Source organism: Primulina eburnea, chromosome 6 (genome assembly GCF_022965805.1).
Source record: "Primulina eburnea isolate SZY01 chromosome 6, ASM2296580v1, whole genome shotgun sequence".
NCBI lineage: Eukaryota > Viridiplantae > Streptophyta > Magnoliopsida > Lamiales > Gesneriaceae > Primulina > Primulina eburnea.
Genome location: NC_133106.1, coordinates 32,555,589 through 32,576,174, shown reverse-complemented (window position 1 = coordinate 32,576,174; position 20,586 = coordinate 32,555,589). Strand labels below are relative to the sequence as shown.

Sequence of the window (20,586 nt, the reverse complement as noted above, 5' to 3'; positions counted from 1 at the left end):
GATCTTTACTTTAAAATAAAAATATATTGACTATTGTCCAGTGATATAGTTGATGGATCATTTTATGCATGTAAACATACCGGGAGTAGTCTACTCTCGGTATAACATAGACTCATCCGATATAGATAATGCTTCTTTGGAGACTGATGTAACTTGCTTAAAATAAACATGTTTTAAAGTATAAATTTTAAAAAGGAATTGAACCCATTTAGACAAAATGGGTATAAACACAAGGAAACTTGTGATGTGTATAGTTTGTTTACATGAGTTTCTCCGAGGAGATGCCAAGAGTCTTATGTCACAAACTTGGAAACTATTCGAGGATATCAATCTCGATCAGCTAGCTACTACCAATCTCTTTCATTTGTAACTTCCTATAAATTGGTCTAATCCGACTCCGAGTCCATGTTGCACATCGCCTTCAACCCTCTTGGCCTCTGACATTGAAACAAAGTGCCATACTTTACAAAAAGTGACACGTTAAGAAAATAATGGTACCCAGAAATGGAGTACCTTCTTGAAAACTTTGTTCTCTCGGACTTCATATCTTTCTAGGGTTAAATCGCATAACCATGCACCTGGACTTACAAGCTGCAAAAAATTAACTAATATAAGTTAATGATCTACTAGTACCCCATAACCTCGTTAGAACTTAAGATTAAGATGTTTTTGTTTTTTCCAATCAAAATTCAACAGTTCTACTTCCTTTACTGATTTTGGTTTGAAGGAGAAGGTTGGGGGATCCAGCTTAGCATATTGAATCATTAAGTTTGGTTAAAAATAATAATATGTGATAGCTTTAAGCTTAAGATTCCCATGTTTGACGCCAAGACAACCCAAATTAATGTGCTTCCTCTGTCTTGTTTCGCTTTGTTTAGTAGCCAACGTGGGTCATGCAGGATGGGTTCCTCCCACTGAACAATAGAAGATGTACGAAATGGTAGTCCCCACCAGCACCAATTTATGGACTGGCACATTTGAAAAGGAAAGAAACGAACACTCGAAAATATAAAAACATCCCAATATTAAATGCACTCTCCCTCTCTCCAGTTAAAGTAAATAAATAAACAAACCAACGGATGGGAAAATGGACACGTGAAGGCATAAATTTCACTATGCTATGTTCGCCTTACATGTTTTCTAGCGGCCCCTTTTGTCACGTCTATTAATGCCTCAGCCCCCACATAGCAATCATCACCAATCAAGATATTAATCTTAAATAGAAGTGGTATTAATTTAATCTAATGGTTTTGGAATTTGGATATTAAATAAAATACATAAAAGTACTTTATTCTTGAAATTTCTACCGTAATTTTCCACAGGTAGCCGGTTGATATGTTTTAGTGGAGCTCACTAAATTAAAGTTGTCCATTTGCACTTTTTGCTAGAAAATAATCAAGGCTCAGTCTTTTATCTACGGAATCAGGGTGCCCCATAGCCCTAAATATTGAGCGAATCTTAACATGTCCCATGGTAATAATTGGTAGCTTCTTAAATCGTAAACTAGTTTTTAGTCAAATATAATTAAAAATATATATAGAATCAAATGTCAAGAGTAGCAATAGGCGCATGAAAATACTCTAAAAAGGATTATCAAAAGAATTCCGGGATAACTGAAGAACTTACATTGAGAGTGCGTTGAATACACTTTGCTCGCTTCTTGGGTCTTTGAGGCAGCTTGGACCCTTTGATTGCCATAAAATCTTCTTCTTTCTCCTTATTTGTCAAGGGTATCACAAACTTAGGCAGCCACAAGGCAGTGATCCCTGCCACACCAGAGGATGACCCTCCTTTTCTGCCGCCGTGATCTGTCTCCGGTGACCCAGAACCGCCGCCGCCGCCTGTGTGGTGGTGGTGGTGGTCATTATTATCAGTACAGTCATTATTCTTGTTCATGTGAAAATTGCCACCAACACCTCCTTTCTTGTCACCTCTATCGGGGGAAACCAATCCCCTCACTCCATTGCTCTGTCCCCTCATACCAGTTGAACTCGCGCAATTCCTGATTAAAACAACGAAAAAGAACACAAATAACAAGAGTAAGCAGAACAATATCCACAGCACATCACATGTACAGAGTAAATAAAATAAGCAAATACAATGATTCATAATCCATCAAGGAATTGATTACCCACAAAAGTTACCATACAAAGTGGCAACAAGACTCCAATTATTTTTATCCATGACACAAAAGAAGATTGGTAAAAAGTAAAAGATTTCACATGTAGCGTACGAAATTACAAGAATAGCCTTATATGGTCGGAATCGGATTAGAAAATCAGGAGCCTAGCTTGTTGTATCTACATACTATCTAGGCTTGCGTAGAAAAACTGGATCTCTACGAGGAGAGATGTTCTGGTTTGGGCTTTGCCGCTTTGCACTCGAGGTTACCTGAAGGTTATCAAATCCTATGACGTACTGATAACTGGGCCAAATAAACCGGTAATTTTTTTTCAATTTTATTTTATTTTTACTTTTTTCATACGATAAGAAAATTTCATTTTTTGTCATATACCAATTTCTTTGTGATTTTAATATTCTTATTATTTCAATTTTAATAATGTATTCTTCATTTTTTTAAAATTAATTTTTTTTTTTATCGTGCACTATATGTATATGCTCGTGTTGCGACATTAGTGTATTGAAAAAAAGACTAAAACTGAAAAAAATAAAATAAAATAAAATACACTATGATTAAAATTTGATAGCTTGACAGAGCAAACTTGCAAAACGATATTAGCACAAAAACAAAAAAAAATATTTCACTAACAAAGATTAGAAGGCCCTACGTCTTGATTTGTTTACGAGTTCATCAATTAATCAAGGCTACCAGTGAAACTATTTGGGCATGAATAAAAACAACTCATCCAAGCAACATAGAAGAGAATCTTGAAAGGTACATGAAATATGATTTCAAGTGATTCTGAGGTCAATAAAAAGCTTAAAATCTTTCGCAAAAGAACAAATCACCAAGAAAACACGTAGAAAGCATTGAAGAAGTACGAGAAAATTACCTCGGAGTTCGATGGGATGGAGAAGCCGGCCGCTGGCGGAGATTTAGATGTCCATTTCCACCGCCGTTACTCTTGCCAGCACCACGATTTTTTAGCTGATGCGAATTCGGATACCTTTCACTATTATTCGGATCCGATCTAACTACCCTTCTGTTGACCAGGGTCGTTCCACGATGAACCGGTCCCGAACCGGACGGTCCATTACCAACGCCATGCTCCTTCACCTGGGCTTTTGTGCATCGTTGCCTTTTCCGGTTCCCCCACTGCAACACGAAGTCAGGCGACTTCGATGGAGCTGACCTAGCTTCAGGTCCGAGTAAAAACCCGTCTCTGCCAGTGATATTTACATGGTTCTTCATCTCCTGCTCGTCTAACCTGTGAGTGATGATGCTTTGTTATCTGAAGTTGGGTTGAATTACAGTACAAAAGAAACAGAGAATAGGTGAAAATGGGAAGATCCAATAAAGGGCAGTCGATATGTTTTTGCATTTATGAATATCTTAATCACTATCTTGTGATGAGATTTTGATCTCGGAAATGAAAAATGTAGGCAAATATGGTTACGACTCTACATTGTGCGGCTTTGTGGTTCTCTGGACTATGTTCTGTTTGGCTAGGAGAGTTTAAACATGATCGAGAGAAACTGACCGAAAATTTAAACGACCAGTTTTAAGGCAGATTAATGGTAAAAATAAAACCACCCATAAAAATGTTTGGGAGAAAAGGAAACCGATGAGCAAAGAGGAGAGACGAAACCCGAGAGAACATGATGGGGAAATTTGCACAAATTTTTTACAAAAGCTGATAAAAAAAACTCAGATCAACAGACAATAATCCACAATTTCAGATTGATTATCTTCATTTTCTTAACATTTTTGCTATTTAAAGATAATTGAAAAACAGATAGTCCTCTCATGAACTTGAAGAGAGGTGAATCGACACCATAAATGCTAAGAAAAATGATAGAACACACAATAATCGCCGAGTGATAGGCCAATTTTCACAGTGAAACTAACACTAAATCAAAGCTTCAATCCGATCTTTTTAACTCGGAAACTGATCTAAAATCTCCCAGAATATAAATGCCAAACAATAATTACGTATCACAGAAATTAAAACCAAATAAATGGGAAACAAATGGAAGTATATTAAATACAATCACAGACCTCTGGACTGATATTTCCTTCCTCACAATTCTGTCAACAAAACTAAGCTTCAGTATCTTCTCAAAAACACCTTGAAAATAGTGACTGCCATCCGAGATACAAAACATCAACACAGAAATACAGCAACATTTCCAGAGGTAAACTCAAATCGTACAAAATTTTATTATCAGCAGCAAGAGGTTTTAGATAATCTGATTATAACGAATTCATCACATTTCCACTCATCAAATGCCGCTCGATGAATTTTTCCGAAAGTCCAAAGGAAGAACCTGGACTGGATTTCTTCTTGTTGTAAAAAGGAAAAAAAATAAGTAAAAAAGATACCCCTGCTTTTCGAGAGCTATTTTGGAGGCTGTAGAATAAATATATATTTACTATTTTATGATTTACATCTTGCCCAGACAATACTCTAGATCAAACTTGACATTTGTGGAACACCGTCACGGACTTTACATGACACTGTCGCGTCGACTGTAGTTAGCAAAATAATCTTTGGTTATATTTTCTTAAAGAATTAATCTTTTCATACATTTGAAAAATGTTATTTTTCGAAAAACTTATTTTCAAAATTGTCCTAGTTTTGGTTTGAGTGAATTTAGCCAATGAGTATATATATATATATACAGCAAAAGTCAAGTTTCCCAGATGCAAGAAATGCCCAAAATATTCACTATATACATATATTATATTGCATTGACCGTGTAAGTTGTAACAACCAATCAAGTACATACGAGAGGACAATTACATAAATAAATTGAAGCCTTTTTATTATAAGTTAAGATATATCAAGGGGAAATCAATTTAAGCACTGAATCCCTTGCGAAGGGAGCTCCAAGGATTAGAAGGGAAGCTGGTGCAGGCTTGTGCTGCCGCCTTCGCCATCTGCTCGCTATTCCCGCCAGCATTGCAGATGTTGGCCAGAGAGCGCATGTGTTTCATACCGTATTTGGACAGGGATCCACAGTGCGTCTCATATGTTCTAACCTGTACACAACATAAGGGAGGGGTATTTACTGAGATGGGGTCGTTAGATCATTGGGCTAAAATTCGATAAATGTTCTGAGTTGGACTAAAATTCGTCAAGGGATCGGAGTGTATGAGTTACCAATGACTTGAGGCAATCCCAATCATCAACAAGAGGTCGTCCATCAAGTCGAACAGTGTTCAGCACTTCAGGACCCTTGGTTGTTCCGAAAAGAAGTTCTCCAATGAGTTTCATGCTGCTGTCGACATGAGATCGGTACTCCATAGCTTCGGCCAGCTGCTTTTGGGCTTCGAGTTTTCTCGCAGAGCCTTCAGGAGCTTTACGGAACTGCCCACGAAAGAAGTTAACAAATTTTGAAACCATGATGCATATACATATATAACTCGAGCTCAAGCTTCTGCAAAATTTTAATATAGTAAACCTTATCCCAGAAGTGTAAAAGATCAGCATCTCTTTGGTTGACAGATCTTGAAGGTGGGAAGGGGCTCAGAGACTTTTCATCAGCAAAAGTGTGAGCATCAGTGACAGGATTTGAACCCAAATACGTGGAAAGTTTATCGGGACTAAGCTTAAGATCACCATATTGCATGACATGGGAGATGTCCGGCTTATACTTTTTATCAGCAGCTCGTTTCTTGACCTGTGGGAGGAAAATTATAACATACTGTTCCATATAAAAAGCTAACAACAACAAAGTTTTACCCGTTGATATTGTTGCTTCAAGGTTTCGGTCTGGATATGTTTGTCACTGTTCATAATGCCATAATGTGGATCATGTCAGTGAACAAAAGTAAACTGAGAGTTTCCTAGTAATAACAACCATCCTTATATCAGGTTAAAAGCACCTTAATTTTGCCTTCTCTTTTTACAGTTAAATATAAATTTTTAATCCCAGCCATTGCGAAACGCGTGTTTCAACAAGCGATCATTCGATCAAGTTGGTTGGCCTAGTACAGGAAATAATTTCTCAATATACATAATCACTTAATACGCACCTGTCCTCCATCCAGGCAACGCTATACACGTCACCCAAGCAGGTTTCATACTCAGGGGGAGGAGTAGGATACTCTCCAGGACAGTAAGTTCCATAGCTACTTTCATGTGCATCTGAAGCAGTGGTTGCGTATATATTTAAGCCTTCAGGAAGAAGACCCTCAAATATACTTCCAGCATCACAAGCTTCAAGGTAAAATACCTGTAAATAATTCAAATAAACAGCCAAGCCAAATTTTACATCATGTAACGTTTGACAGATGAAGAAATTTTATAGAGCTAGGGGTATAAGCAGGTAACCAGTCTACCATGCTCTTATATGATCCAGAAGCGTGTTTCTTTTTCAAAACATGGATCAGATCATCCGCAAAAAGGGAAGGACCGACAGGCATCCCTGAGAATTATAATAAACATCACATGAATCAAGAAGCTAGAGTAAACACGTCTGTCGTGGCGAAATGCAAGCGGCGAATCAAAGGCTATCTTCGCAAATGTTAGGAAAAACGACATTAGCTTAGGACATGCAGTCCGAAGGTGCCATATTGACATCATAACGTTGACAATAAGGATACTACTTGTACACTAAAAATGTGGCACCTAGTCATAACATTCAATAACAAAAGGCTTTCCTCCTAGACATTTGAAAAGAAGGTTACCAACCAAGAACCCCTGGACCACCATGATCAGCATAGTATATGAATACATGATCATTAGGACCGCTGTTCACAACCTTCCCACTACCTCCTTTGACCGCGTTCTTGTTCCCAAGAATCACAGAAAGGAAGTTTTCCGCAGTAACGTCATCCCCAACATAATCCTGTTAAACGAGAGTAAGAGGTGGACAGTTCCAAATAAGAGACTAGTTATTGATGAATGCAAATTACCTTTGGAACTCCCTTATAAACGTCCTTGCCATCAGGATGGTTGATAATGATTCCTTGCCTGGGGTTTTCAACATTGTAAGCAATGTCATCATACATGAAAACAACAATATTTTCATCCTTGAGGCCACCTTTCTTCAGGATTTGATATGCATGGCATATATCCGCCTATAGACATTTGCAGGAAAATCGCAAAAAGATGATATAATCATTAATATACCTTTTTCAGTCATTTTATTCTCTCTTAACTTTGGAAGATAGAGAATATTTTTCTAATTTCAAGCATCCTAAAATAATAAGAATGCTTTAAAATAACTATCCAGTACTGACTTTCTCCCATCAGGTTTAAGCCTACACGCTCTGCTAAAACTTGTAAAAACTACTACATATAGCACAATACAAACACTTAGGACAAAAGTTCAGACGTGCAGAACTTCATTACGGATGCATACAGCATACATGCTAGGATAACCGGCAAGTTTAGTAATCGATATCGATATAGTTTGTGAGCATTAGAAGGCAGCTTAGAATCTTGGCGAATTTAGTGGAATGATTCAAAAGTTGAACCAACAACACACATCTTACAACTCCCGAATCAGTTTTGGAGCTCAATAATTCAGGTACACAAAGAACGAGCTGATCACCTGGTGTCTGTAATTATAGTATTCAGAAGATCCAGCTATCAGCACAGCCCATTTCGTTCCCACGGAATCATCGGCATCACTGGCATTGGCCTCCGACAGGCTAGCACCCAAGAATCTACGTGCTTGCGGAGGAAGCTTGCCGAGATTATCCCGGCCATCGGCAAGAACTATGATAGAAATTAGAGCAAAGATATAGGTTACACTGGCGGCGTAGCGAATCATCATCTGTCCTCCTCGGGGAGAATTTTAGATTTCTAGGAATTTGAAGATACACGGAAGATGAGTGTGCATATTTATAGGCACAAACATGCATGCATATAGTTTTTTTTTTTTTTTTTTACGTTGATACTCATGACAACAATAAAACTTTATATTACACACATTAAATATACATAAACAAAAATAATGAAAAACGACAGATTTTTTTCCTCTTATTTTGAAGTATTGATGTTATTTTGCTTTAATTTTTTTTACGAGATAAATTTTAATTTGAGTAAAATATGCTTTATTCTCGTTCATGAAAATAATGCCATATAAATGATATTCAATGGATTTAGTGGTTTGTGGCAGAAAAAAAAATACCAAAACCAAGAAAATATCCAAATTAATGTATGGAAACCAAATTTTGAGAAATTACAAGATTAAAATCCAAAACATGACAACTTCCATGACTAATATTATAATTTTTTTTTTCGTTTTTTCCCTTCTTTTCACAAAAAGAGAATAAAAAAAAAAGAAAAATGTCATATTACTCCTCACATTATAATATTTATAATCGACGAACGTAAAAATAATTTAATTAATTAATTATTTGTAGTAAAATATTCTAATAATATCATTATAAATCAAGTTTAAGATTTTAAGTTTTTTAAATTTATAATCCATGGAGAAACAAATTAACGTACATGGAAATAAATTAGATGGAATAATTGTATATCACATAAAGAAATTAGTATTCCAATATGTGAATATATAATTATATAGCATTCTTTAATTTTTCTACTTTTTCTAAAAAAAAAGAAACAAATTTTCAAAATATATTTATTTTGGCAATTTTATTCCTCGTGAAACTTCGGATCTATGAATGAATATATGATGAGAAATAAGAAATTAAACAGTGTTACGAATTGAAATTACTAAAAGCATATAGTTAAAATAATTAAACAAGTTTAAAATATCTAAGTTATATACATTAATTAGTAAACAATTTGTTTGTTAATACAGGTAATTAACTAAAGCTGCTAATTACTTTAAGTAAAACAAGGCATGTTATATATTCAATCTACCATCCATTATAATGAGAGTATAGAACAACCAGATATGCTGTCATAGTGCTGTTATCACAATATTAAGGGAAAATTAATTTTTTTTCATGTAACTTGTATATTTTGCGTTTTTATCAATTTTCGGTATATTTACGATCTTAGTTTATTAATTTGTATTTTTTTCATGGTCTTTCTTTCATCGGAGTAATGATGTCACACGAAAACAATTGCGTGTAGTCAGAAAATTATGACGTGACACCTGTTTCATGTTTGATGTCATGTCAACATTCGAGAGAAAATTGATTTAAATTGAAAAATTTACAAATAAATGGACTAAGATCGTGAAATGAGTTATAAGATAATAAAAATAAATAAAAAATATGCAGATTTTAGGATAAAAAATTAATTTCTTCTCTAATTAATTAGTCATATCGCCCATGCACAATCTAAAAATTTTCAAAAAAAAAAACATTATAAATCACCATAAGTTAAAAAAACATATAAAACGTGTGGAGTTTATTCTTTGGAATAAAACAAATCCCTTAAATAGTCACTAAATACCGCGCAGGACATGTTATATTCTTGCAATACTATAGGGTCGAAACACATACTTCTATGAAAATTGTATATAAAAAATCATATTTTTAACTTCACGGTGCATGGGATCGCTTCTGGATTGTTGGATGCAATAATTGTCTTTGCTGGTCAATATGACAATCGAAATGTAGTGTTTGAACTGTCGTACGATTTAAAATATTTGAGTCACACAATTATCATTAACTATAGTTTTTAGTAAAACTGCAAGCGTTATGTTCTACATATAGCTATTATCAGAGCCAATGTTACGGTTTTTATTCCTCATTGATTGCAAGAAGTAAAATTATTGAGAAGAAGATTATTGGATACAATAATTCTCTCTCTTAAGTAGAGCAATCGAAATATGACGTTTGAGATACTGAACGATTTAAAATATTTGAATTTCACCGTTATCATTAGCTATAATTTTCGGTAAAACGACAAACGTTCGTCTTACATGAATGTTACCATGAAATATTTTGTGTCGTGATCGATTAATTTTAGGTAAAGAATAAAATCTGGTAAATATCGTATTCGAACACATTTTCGATATTTTAATTCTTAAGCTTTTTCCTCTATAAAAAATAAAATAAAACTATAAAGCTTTGCTATTATTAAAGCATTACCTTATCTTTTGAATTTTCTATTTTGTTGTCTGTTGATAGCTCAGGAACATGCAAAAATGTTGTGAAACACGCAAAAAATTTACTAAGATAATATATTCATTCGGATTCCTCGAAACCGATTGCAAATGAACAAAAAGAATTCATCACACACGTAAATGGCAATTATTCTACAAGTGCAGAAAATAATAATACATGAAATCCTACTTTTTATGAAACAATATTTTTGCATGAAGAAAGATTTCCCTTATAATATTGACTTCATGGACTGTCCAAATTCTACTTCAAAATAACTAAAATATGATTTTATATATATATATATATATATATATATATATATATATATATATAATAATATACTAGAAATGAATCTAAGGGTATTGCTTGTTCTTACCAAACTCTAAAAATTTAGTAAAATTTTTTAACATAAATATTAGATGGAAAAAAATTCATATAAAATTTTAAACAAAATATAAAGATTTTTACGGACAAGCAATTGTGTCGTTCGATGCAAATGATTTTAAAAAATATGTTTTTCGATCTCTCCTTTTTATAAAAAATTAGAAAAATTGTTGTTTAGGAGAACTAAGCAAGGTGGAGGATACAAATTAAGGCAAAATATATTAGTTGAATTGAAATAGAATCAGTCGTAGTTAGCTAGCACATGGAGAACAAAAACTTGTGTGAGATGGTCTCACGAATCGTATTTTATGAGACGAATCTCTTATTTGGGTCATTTATGAAAGAATATTACTTTTTATGTTAAGATTATTACTTTTTATTGTGAATAACGGTAGGGTTGACCCGTCTCACAGATAAAGATTCGTAAGACCGTCTCATAAGAGACCTACTCCACATAGAGAGTAGACCGATAAGATGTTATAATTACCCTTGATTTTGTTCAGCTGTTGTCTAGGTATTCAATTTTGTAATATACTTTGACGAATTGCTTATTGCTGATTTGATACCAAAATTTTCGATTTCAGAGACAATGTTCGAATTTTAAGATCTAATTATAACAAACATCTTCTCTGGCGCTGATGTAAAATCGGGTAAGTAGACCCTACCCCTGCGGGCACTGCCTGCAGGGTAGATGTAACGGCTCGGAAAAATCCGAGTCAATTTTTTTTTTTTTTTTAATACATGGGTGGGCCCGGATCACTCATGTGGAGTGATCCGAGCCGTTCCCTTCCCGTGCAGGCAGGCTTGCACGGCAGGGTGAAATAATTCGTAAATCGTAGTATCTCGACTTCCCATCTCAGGTAAAAAAAGAACATTTCAAAAGAAAAAAAGGCCGATAAAAGATTGACAAAGCCCAAATAAGCCAACTTGCCCATATGGACAAATTTTCCGGCCCAAGTTGTGGGTTTGGAATGGGCTTTCGACCCGGGTCGGTTACACGAATGGGTTTCCGGATCCAAACTCGAATGCTGAACCGGTTTGAAAGAAAAAACGTGTAAAAGGACGCAGCCGTTGTTGAAGAAGAACTCGTCAACACCCTTCTGACCCAACTGTTTCTCTTTTTTTGCATTTTCCTTTTCCCATATTAACAACTATTTCTCTACCGCTCCAAATCCAAAGAATCTTGCCAAACCCCATTTTACTCCCAACTTTTTATATCAAAGTTTCCATTTTTCGTCGTTTTGATTGATCTCCATACGCTTACGCTTGACTCTTTTTCGTTACATCTCATATATAATATATATATATATATATATATATATATATATATATATATATATATATATATATATATATCTCGTACTTTTGAGGGTTGACTTCTCTTGCGTGATGGAGGCGGCAGCGAGCTCTCAGATTCGTCCCCAAATGACTCTTAGACGGAACCCTGCATCGTATGTGATTTTGGTTCTTCATGTGTATAGTAAAGTTTGCTACTGTTTTGTTTTGTTGCTTTTCGTGGCGCGTTTTCGTTTCCTGTGTGTATTTATTGGCGGATCAAGAAAATATCGTTGCTTTTGTCTTTATCTTGTGATCTTTATTAATGTTATGTTTAAGAGTGTGTTGGAAATATGTTGAAATATAACTTTTCGATGTTTGTGATACATATATATGATCAAGGGAGAGGAATAATATCTGAATGAAACTGAGGGCCGATATTGCTAAAACCCAAATCCTCTTCTGTTGAATCGATCCTTATATTCGACTATAACACGTGTAATTTGAAAATTAATTTGTTCTGGATGCAATTATTTTGCTAGCTCTTAAATTTGGTCACAGTGCCATTTAAGCGATCTCGGATCAAGAGGAAGTTTTTTATTTCATGCATTTTCAGGTTGCTACCTCAGGCTAGGATGATGCCAACTTTCTGCAATATATCCGAAGATTCTATGCATTTATGCACTAATTCGAGTTCGAAGAAAAACAATCTTGTTGGAAGATCATCTCTCAACCTCCCTACTCAGATTAAAGACTTTGGCAAAACATATAGCTCGGCCGGTGTATTCACATACCCCATTAACACCGCAGAGGCAACCCCTCTCACCACAGAGGAAAAAATTGGAGTAATGCTTTTGAATCTTGGAGGGCCGGAGACACTTAATGATGTTCAACCTTTCTTGTTCAATTTGTTTGCCGATCCCGTATGTTTTGTTATCGAAAAATGCATTTGTGAATGATAAGTTTTATAGTGTGCTTGTTGGTGATACTTTTTACTGCCATGTTACAGGACATCATCCGCCTTCCTAGATTGTTCCGATTTCTTCAACGTCCTTTGGCACAGCTCATTTCTGTATTGCGTGCTCCCAAAAGTAAAGAAGGATATGCTGCCATTGGAGGTGGTTCACCATTGAGAAAAATAACAGATGAGCAGGTGCCGTTAACAGTTTCACAAATAAAAAATTATTCTACTTTTTGTTGAGTAGTTATGATTTTAGACGAGTAGTCATTTGATTCCCCTGTTTCAGGCGAATGCATTGAAATTGGCTTTGGAGAATAAGGAGGTGCCTGCTAATGTTTATGTGGCGATGCGGTATTGGCACCCATTCACTGAGGATGCTGTTCATCAGGCAAGTAATAAGAATGAAATAGTTTGTTTGTCTGTTTGTTTTTTAATTTATGGATGCCAATTCCAAAATTGCACATTATTGATGCTTGACTTATAGCGAACTAACTAGGTTTCATAGAATGTTTTTTTCTCTAGTTTGGGGATTTTCATATCTTTTACTGACTCTGAAAAGTTTTAAGACCTTCCACAATTTATGAACTTTCTGAATTATATTAATCACATTGATTACTTGTGTTCTTTTTTCTTGGTGATAGATCAAGAAAGATAGGATTACAAGGCTCGTAGTATTGCCTCTCTATCCTCAATATTCTATTTCGACTACTGGATCCAGCATCCGTGTTCTACAAAACATGTTTAGGTGAACCCTTATCTCACTTTGTTGGATAAGATTTCATTTCCCCGACCTTTAAATTTCTAAATCAAGTTCTTTATTAGGAATGATGCATATTTGTCAAACCTACCTGTTGCTATCATAAAGTCTTGGTATCAAAGAGAAGGGTATATCAAGTCTATGGCTGACTTGATTGAAAAAGAGTTACAAATTTTCCCAAACCCGGCTGAGGTGAGTTTTATTCCATCTTTGATAGCGTCGACCTGACTGAGTAAATTTCAAATATACCCATGTTATTACGAGAAAGATAAAACTGACATCTTGCTCTGTACTGTAGGCCATGATATTCTTCAGTGCTCATGGAGTCCCTGTCAGTTATGTAGAGGATGCAGGCGATCCATATAGAGATCAAATGGAAGAGTGCATTTTCTTGATCATGCAAGAACTTAAATCTAGAGGAGTTAACAACGATCATACTTTGGCTTATCAGGTTGGTTTTAGTGTACTGAGCATACAATTAAACTGAATATTCACCTACTTTCAGTAGAAGTCACCACGACAACAATATAAATGAAACTGTACTATATGTAGCATAAGTGTTAATTTTAATATATATTTATGCTTATGACTTTAGAGCCGGGTGGGACCTGTACAATGGTTGAAGCCGTACACCGACGAAGTTCTTGTCGAGCTTGGCCAGCAAGGTGTGAAATCTCTTCTGGCCGTTCCTGTGAGGTATGCTTATGGTTTAACATTGTTGTTTTAATTCAATGATAATAATAAGAGGATGGCGTGTTATTGTAAAGTTATAATAATCCAAGGTTCAACTCTCAGCTTTGTGAGTGAGCACATAGAAACACTTGAAGAGATCGATATGGAGTACAGAGAATTGGCACTTGAATCAGGCATTGTCAATTGGGGACGTGTCCCGGCTCTTAACTGCACCTCGTCCTTCATCAATGATCTTGCAAATGCAGTAACAGATGCGCTGCCTTCGGCTACGGCAATGTCAACTTCTAATTCGACATCCGAGGAAGCCGAAAATGATGTAGTAGGGTATGCTATCAAAATGTTTTTCGGTTCAATCCTAGCATTCATTTTACTTTTATCACCAAAAGTGATATCAGCTTTTAGGAATTTTCTTCTCTAGAAGAGGCATTCGGTTTTTTTGGTTGAGTTCTCTGACTCTTGCGAATGAGAAGAGTAAGTCGTAGACACCACCACAGCCTTTAAAATGATTTTGCAACTCACCCGTTTTCTTTACACAAAACGTCTACAAGTTTCCATATCAACATAGACATATATTGGATGCAGTCTGGGATAAATTTGTGTTTTGTATTTGCTACTTCTTTCATATTTGTAGAAATTTTTGTGATATTTTTTGAGTTTACTGTTTGCTTGGGAGTCCAAAGTAATTGATGTGCAGGAATGTGCCTCTTGGATTAAATATTGGAAATAAGTTTTAATGAACATCATGACAAAAAGGTCTAAAACAAAAGTAAACTAAAATATTAATAATCAAACCGAAAAAATTATAAAGAAAGATAATCATTCCAAACAATATATCCAAAACTAAAATGGAAGAGTGGCATAGAGATTTTCGCATGGGAGCGTTTCCTGGAAGACTTCTTTTCATTGTTACGAAATGTTGTTGTAACAAATGACAAGTTTCCATATGTTGTTGAAGAACCAAAATCAGAATATTTTAGTTGTGCTTTCCCAACAGAACAATATCACAATATCCATTCGAAATGAATTGGATAGCACTATCGAAAGAGGTCGATGATATGATTTGTTCAAAACAGAGACAAGGATCAAGGTGGAAAAGAGAAAATTCACTCTTCATTGGTGCTAAACTCAAGAGTTTCATGGACGATACCAGCACTAGGCTACAAAATTGAAATTCGACAACAGTTGCTCACAATTTCTGCTAAGTGCACGAGTGGCAGAACAGCTAGATAAAGGAAAACCAGTACTCGTAAAAGTAAAATTGTCAGTATGAGTCGTACTCTAGACATGATAGCCAGTTATCTTGAACCCTCTTCCAATAATCTCTCCAGCACAAAACCAGGCAAAACATTCCAAACCGAAAAGAGCTGCGATGCCAGCATCCTCTACCTTCAGTTCTTGCCTACGCTTCAACATCTGCTTCGCATGATCAAGTTCTTTCCACAACGATTCATATCGGCTAGGAATGCTGTGTCAAGAAGTCAACAATAATGATAAATAATGCGGTCTTAATTACATTTAGTATTGCAGGAGAGAAATAATCGAGATAGAAGTTTCGAATTCACAGATACCCAGGAAAAAAAAAGTAAGAAACTTTCAGCACCATACCCAAAAAAAAACATATATCAATTATCAACCATTCAAACATCAAGATTAACCTGACGATCTAGTATGGTAAATTATAAACGAATTTTTAAAAAAGAGCAGTGAGCTGTGAAGGTATGACACTCAGCAAACTTGTCTAAAGGTTCTGACTTGAAAGTTCAAAGTTGCGAACAAAAATCCGATGTGGAGAAATATCAGAAATGGACAAGATTGTATCAATTTTATAATTATTGTCATAGACTCATACTGCTTATTGGAATTAAGAAATTACAATTGCAGACAACCATCTTGGTTTTTCACAGAGACAGATCGGTCCCTCCAACTCTAAAAATTTAATGTCAATGCCACTGTTATTTTCACTCCAAACTCAGAAAGAAGATAAGGAAGACATTAGTTCGGAATTTGATGCCACTTGAGTGGTTGTGATGGATTAGACATGGTCTTAAAAAGTACCAAAAGAATAACCAAGGACATTTTCAAAGACGCACGCACCAAAATAACATATCAAGTTTACAATGAAAATTAGATTTAAGCACATAACCACCATCATTATTATAAGTCAAGTTGCAGAATACCATATGCAACAAGCTGTGATGCACAATAAAAATCAATTTATAGTGAACGTTATATACTCCTAGAGAAAACTTTAATTGCCAATCACAGATAATAAAAAGTGCGAGGCTGGAAAAACAAACCTATCCTCCAAGAATGATGTAGAATATTATGCATAAAAAATGGCAAACCTGGCAAGGCGGGTATAAAACAGCTGCTTCCCTAAAAGCTGGCAAGTTTCCACCGTAGGTGGTTCTTGGATGTATTTCTTGTTCTTCTCTAGCAATTGCTTGTAGTAAGTGCCTCCTTTCTTCACCACAAAGCTTGAAACTTCCATAGTTTTTGCTCGTAGTTGATTCAAGTTAGAAGCCATCCTCCAATCCTACATAAAACCCCAAAAACCAAATTCTATTATTCAGCTATTATTTTATTCATTATATTTCACAACATTAATTCCCCTCCTATTGTTAATTCTCGTCTATCGATCGTGTCAACATCCCCTCTATCACAAATTCCTTCCAGAGGATCCGCATAGTTGGTGCCAAAAAAAGCACCATCCCAATGAAATATTACGGTTATAATGAATCAATCACTCAGAAGACAGAACCCTGTAAACAAAGGGAGGTTATGCAAAAAATCAATGACGGGTTTGGGGAACATCTTTCGCCTCTTCAATACCAAACATCGATCTTTGACATTTGAAAATTAAAAACAATTAAAATGTACCTAAACTTGATTTTTTACATCAGGTAAACAATTAAAAACAGCAATTTTACAGTACTTCACTAATTTGAGCCGCATAAAGCCCATAAAGTTGATTTACTTCAAGTCTAAAGCGAAATCACGATAAAAAAATGTACCTAAACTTGATTTTTTACTATTTATTTCCCCAAAAAAAAAATAGATAGGAAGCTTAAGCGTAGCTAAAAAAAGTCGGCTTTCCATACCTCCGTAAAGCTTGTTTTTGAGGAACAGACGAGGGATTATGTTACGGGGTTTGCCATATAAATGTGCTCTCTATTCGGTACTCTCCAGTAACTCTGGTGCGGTGCCGTACAATTGAAAATTATATGCTAAGCAGAGATTATTTTCTTGTTGTGCAAGAAAAAGAAAATTGTTTGCCAAACGAATCTCTACAGAAATAAAATATATTACATTTACGCAAAATATAAGTTTTACAAAAATAATGTTACATTTCATCCCATCTTAACAAGATAATTATTTTGTGGTGTTTTATTATTATAAATTGTATATTTTTTGTTTTATTTAATTATAGTATATTGTTGGTTAGGTTGAACCAATATCTTAACTTCAGCTCTGTTAACTGCTATAAATTTGGTGAATTAAAACCGCAAGTGGTCGATCCGACAAATTTTGTTGCATGCATGCTCTAGTTTACCAACTTTTGCATGTGCAAGATATGAGAACCTCAAAGCTGACAAGCTTCAATTCACATTATGTGAGCTGAGTTACAGTAAATTTCGGCTAAATTTTCGGTTCAGTTCCAAATGTTTGGTGTAGTTTCCCGTTCACTCCCAATCGAATTTGGCAAAGACCTATATGAGACGGTCTCACGGGTCGTATTTTATGAGACAAATCTATTATTTGAGTCATCTATGAAAAAAATATTACTTTTTATTCTAATAATATTATTTTTTTATTGTGAATATCGGATAGGGTTGATCCGTCTATACACATAAAGAGTAATGAGACCGTCTCACAAGAGACTTACTCGTCGAATTTAATGACTGATTTAATCCAATTTTAACACTTCTTCATAAGAGGTAGGATTCATAGACGATCGTAGTCATAAGACTGTTGTGAAGTTGACTTCGTCTTTTACAAAAACAATTTTCTGGATATTCACTGGCTGGTAATTAACCTATAAAAAAACGTTCAATTTTGAATATTTTCGAAGAAAAGAAAATTTATACAAGCATGTATCAATGATTTCAAACAACTTACATTTACCGAGGATATCGAAATTGTGCCTCCTTCAGTATGATCACCAATGTGTTGTGGTCCTCGCCTGTAGTTTAATAGGTAGACAGACACACATAAATTTTCATAAACAACACAAATACGAGTGAATATCGAGGATATTAAACTTTGAACTGCTCATGAAAAACTCGACTTAATTGTCGCTCTAATATGAACTTAGGCCATACTCTTTGTTTTTATGAAAAAAATATAAACCCGGATGCAAATGATTTTAATAAATACTCAAATGTGGTTATATATATTTTGTGTAAAAACTATTATAAATAAACTTATAGTTAATTTAAAAATATACTGAAATTATAAACATATAATTTTAAAAATTTATTTGTGTGATTTTTTAAGAAATTAGATCATTTTATATATTGCATTTCTTATTATTATTATTTCCTAGAAGATCAATATTATAATATGGTTGATGCAGAGATACACGACTAACTTATCACGTGTTTCCATTCTATACAGGTATTTTTTCTTCTAAAATAGCATATTCTACGTGTTAAGGTGTAAAAACCGACAACTCGACAAACCGAGTATTCCAAAAAATTTTGATTTTTTTTGTGGAAATTTTATGTTCAATCATTCTGCAAATAAAACTATTAACTCCCGAAAACCAAACATGAAGATTGAGACGTGGAAGAGAACATAAAGTCAAGAAAAGAGACAATTGTAAATTTTATAAAATATTATCTGTTCAACAATACACATAATTAGCAAACCTCCATCGGGTTCAAAAAATTTCACTCCAACTCGTCGGATTTCAAACGAAACCGGTCTTGGGTTCACAAACACCTGCTATGGTTAAAAATTATTTTTAGCTTCATGAATAAAATTTACAGAGATTCAGATTTTACCAGAGTGAGTGATGGAGGCGAGGCCCATGAGAAAAATAAAAAATAAATAAGATAAGAGAGTGATGTAGGCGCATGAGACTTATTACAATTTTTATATAAAACTTAAAAATGTATAATTCTACATTAATTTGGCGGGCTTTGGCGGGCCAGCCCGCCCCGTTTGGGCCCGACCCGTCTTGACCCGCAACCCAAACGGGCTCAACCCATTTGGCCCGCCTCCAGACGGGCTGCTATTTTATCAACCCAACCCACTCAATTTTTATAGCGGGGCGGGCCGGCCCGACGGGCCTAACCCAATTTGACAAGTATACTCCCGACGAAGTTAATTCCCAAAAACCGAAATGACCGATTCTTATTTGATAAAATCGAAATCGAAACGGTTTTTGTTAAAACGACATGCATTTAAAATCAATTATTTCGGTCATTAACCGAATTAAAAGATTTTACAAAAACAAAATTGATACCTCATGGATTGGGTGATACCTTCCATCCTTAGCCCAAATAGAACGTAAGACGGGACCAAGTATTTCCCTATAAATATCAGGTTTGAATATTTAATTCATTCATTCACTATATTGTTTTTCAGCAGTGCGTCGAAATGACTATACCGGGACACCTTCCTAGCCCCGTTCTAACGATCTTATTCGTGATTTCGGGCCCATGGCAATTTCGAAACCTCCGTATGAACTAGTGACATTTACTGGAAGCGAACCCTAAATTTTCCGTGAATATAAAAAATAACATAGGCTAAAGCTTACATGACACAAAAAATTATATATTATAAATATTATTTGGGCTCTATATAAAAACCGATGTATTTTTTTATATTATCGATTAAATCGGTAAACCAATGTTAAAAACAAAAATCCAAAAACAAAAACTGGACCGATATTTTTAAAATTAAAATCAAATTTTAGAATTAACACAATTAAATTTTCTTATTAATAATGTTCGATCAATTAATTCGATTTAACCGAATTAAGCTAGGTGATCTGAATTTTGTATTGAAATCCGGAATACGATTGTCAAAACGTGAAAATATGAATTTTTCTTGTTATTATTATTCTACATTGATTATAAATTATTGTCATGTTATCGATCCAACTTAATTGTATTTAATCTGACAATTAATAATCAACGTCAGTATTATTATACATCAAATCAAGAAATTCAAAATCAAATTCAATAATGTGTTATGTGACTAATGTTTGAATTCAATTTCTGAATAAGAATGAGAGAGGTGAGTTTTTCTTCCTTCACGATGTGGCTGTCGGAGATGGAAGGAAAAATGAGTTTTTTCTTTCTTTAATAATATAAAGTTATTATTTTTTCCACTTCACGTGAG

The 20,586-nt window shown here is 34.7% G+C and overlaps 4 protein-coding genes across 7 annotated transcripts; 1 reads left to right on the top strand and 3 right to left on the bottom strand.

Annotated features, from left to right (window-relative positions):
* Positions 1–218: 218 nt before the first annotated feature.
* LOC140834379 (uncharacterized) lies at positions 219–4,739 on the bottom strand. 4 transcript variants are annotated; one of them, XM_073199217.1, is made up of 5 exons: positions 4,181–4,739; positions 3,015–3,389; positions 1,627–2,002; positions 514–591; positions 219–437 (listed from the first exon to the last, which is right to left on the bottom strand). In XM_073199217.1, the coding sequence occupies exons 1-5, from the start codon at positions 4,285–4,287 to the stop codon at positions 387–389; spliced, it is 987 nt and encodes a 328-aa protein (XP_073055318.1). In that variant the 5' UTR covers positions 4,288–4,739; the 3' UTR covers positions 219–386. The 4 variants fall into 4 exon arrangements, with proteins under 4 accessions (XP_073055318.1, XP_073055319.1, XP_073055321.1 ...); XM_073199218.1 differs by having other exon boundaries at positions 3,015–3,413; positions 4,181–4,304; XM_073199220.1 differs by having other exon boundaries at positions 3,015–3,384; positions 4,181–4,283.
* A 134-nt stretch (positions 4,740–4,873) lies between these two features.
* LOC140834377 (vacuolar-processing enzyme) lies at positions 4,874–7,950 on the bottom strand. Its single transcript, XM_073199216.1, has 9 exons — positions 7,684–7,950; positions 7,043–7,207; positions 6,819–6,975; positions 6,467–6,552; positions 6,161–6,360; positions 5,868–5,913; positions 5,587–5,805; positions 5,286–5,492; positions 4,874–5,164 (listed from the first exon to the last, which is right to left on the bottom strand). The coding sequence occupies exons 1-9, from the start codon at positions 7,906–7,908 to the stop codon at positions 4,982–4,984; spliced, it is 1,488 nt and encodes a 495-aa protein (XP_073055317.1). The 5' UTR covers positions 7,909–7,950; the 3' UTR covers positions 4,874–4,981.
* A 3,918-nt stretch (positions 7,951–11,868) lies between these two features.
* Positions 11,869–14,907, top strand: LOC140834376 (ferrochelatase-1, chloroplastic). Its single transcript, XM_073199215.1, has 9 exons — positions 11,869–12,000; positions 12,441–12,747; positions 12,834–12,977; positions 13,072–13,173; positions 13,427–13,530; positions 13,608–13,734; positions 13,841–13,993; positions 14,138–14,238; positions 14,338–14,907. Exons 1-9 carry the CDS (start codon positions 11,939–11,941, stop codon positions 14,651–14,653), a joined length of 1,416 nt encoding a protein of 471 aa, XP_073055316.1. The 5' UTR covers positions 11,869–11,938; the 3' UTR covers positions 14,654–14,907.
* A 418-nt stretch (positions 14,908–15,325) lies between these two features.
* Positions 15,326–17,456, bottom strand: LOC140833495 (uncharacterized). The gene is made up of 3 exons (XM_073197834.1): positions 17,337–17,456; positions 16,581–16,771; positions 15,326–15,700 (listed from the first exon to the last, which is right to left on the bottom strand). Exons 2-3 carry the CDS (start codon positions 16,760–16,762, stop codon positions 15,514–15,516), a joined length of 369 nt encoding a protein of 122 aa, XP_073053935.1. The 5' UTR covers positions 16,763–16,771; positions 17,337–17,456; the 3' UTR covers positions 15,326–15,513.
* Between the last annotated feature and the right edge of the window lie 3,130 nt (positions 17,457–20,586).

What these genes read in the sequence shown, in the direction of transcription:
- LOC140834379 (XM_073199217.1), bottom strand. Translation starts at nt 4,287, where the DNA reads ATGTTTTGTATCTCGGATGGCAGTCACTATTTTCAAGGTGTTTTTGAG. An exon ending in AAGGAAATATCAGTCCAGAG is followed by an intron (nt 3,390 to 4,180) that starts GTCTGTGATTGT and finishes CATCACTCACAG; the next exon opens with GTTAGACGAGCAGGAGATGA. An exon ending in AGAACAAAGTTTTCAAGAAG is followed by an intron (nt 438 to 513) that starts GTACTCCATTTC and finishes TTTCAATGTCAG; the next exon opens with AGGCCAAGAGGGTTGAAGGC.
- LOC140834377 (XM_073199216.1), bottom strand. Translation starts at nt 7,908, where the DNA reads ATGATGATTCGCTACGCCGCCAGTGTAACCTATATCTTTGCTCTAATT. An exon ending in ACTATAATTACAGACACCAG is followed by an intron (nt 7,208 to 7,683) that starts GTGATCAGCTCG and finishes AAATGTCTATAG; the next exon opens with GCGGATATATGCCATGCATA. An exon ending in TTTTACACTTCTGGGATAAG is followed by an intron (nt 5,493 to 5,586) that starts GTTTACTATATT and finishes TTTCGTGGGCAG; the next exon opens with TTCCGTAAAGCTCCTGAAGG.
- LOC140834376 (XM_073199215.1), top strand. Translation starts at nt 11,939, where the DNA reads ATGGAGGCGGCAGCGAGCTCTCAGATTCGTCCCCAAATGACTCTTAGA. An exon ending in TCAATTTGTTTGCCGATCCC is followed by an intron (nt 12,748 to 12,833) that starts GTATGTTTTGTT and finishes GCCATGTTACAG; the next exon opens with GACATCATCCGCCTTCCTAG. An exon ending in CTTCTGGCCGTTCCTGTGAG is followed by an intron (nt 14,239 to 14,337) that starts GTATGCTTATGG and finishes TTCAACTCTCAG; the next exon opens with CTTTGTGAGTGAGCACATAG.
- LOC140833495 (XM_073197834.1), bottom strand. Translation starts at nt 16,762, where the DNA reads ATGGCTTCTAACTTGAATCAACTACGAGCAAAAACTATGGAAGTTTCA. An exon ending in TTTTATACCCGCCTTGCCAG is followed by an intron (nt 15,701 to 16,580) that starts GTTTGCCATTTT and finishes TTCTTGACACAG; the next exon opens with CATTCCTAGCCGATATGAAT.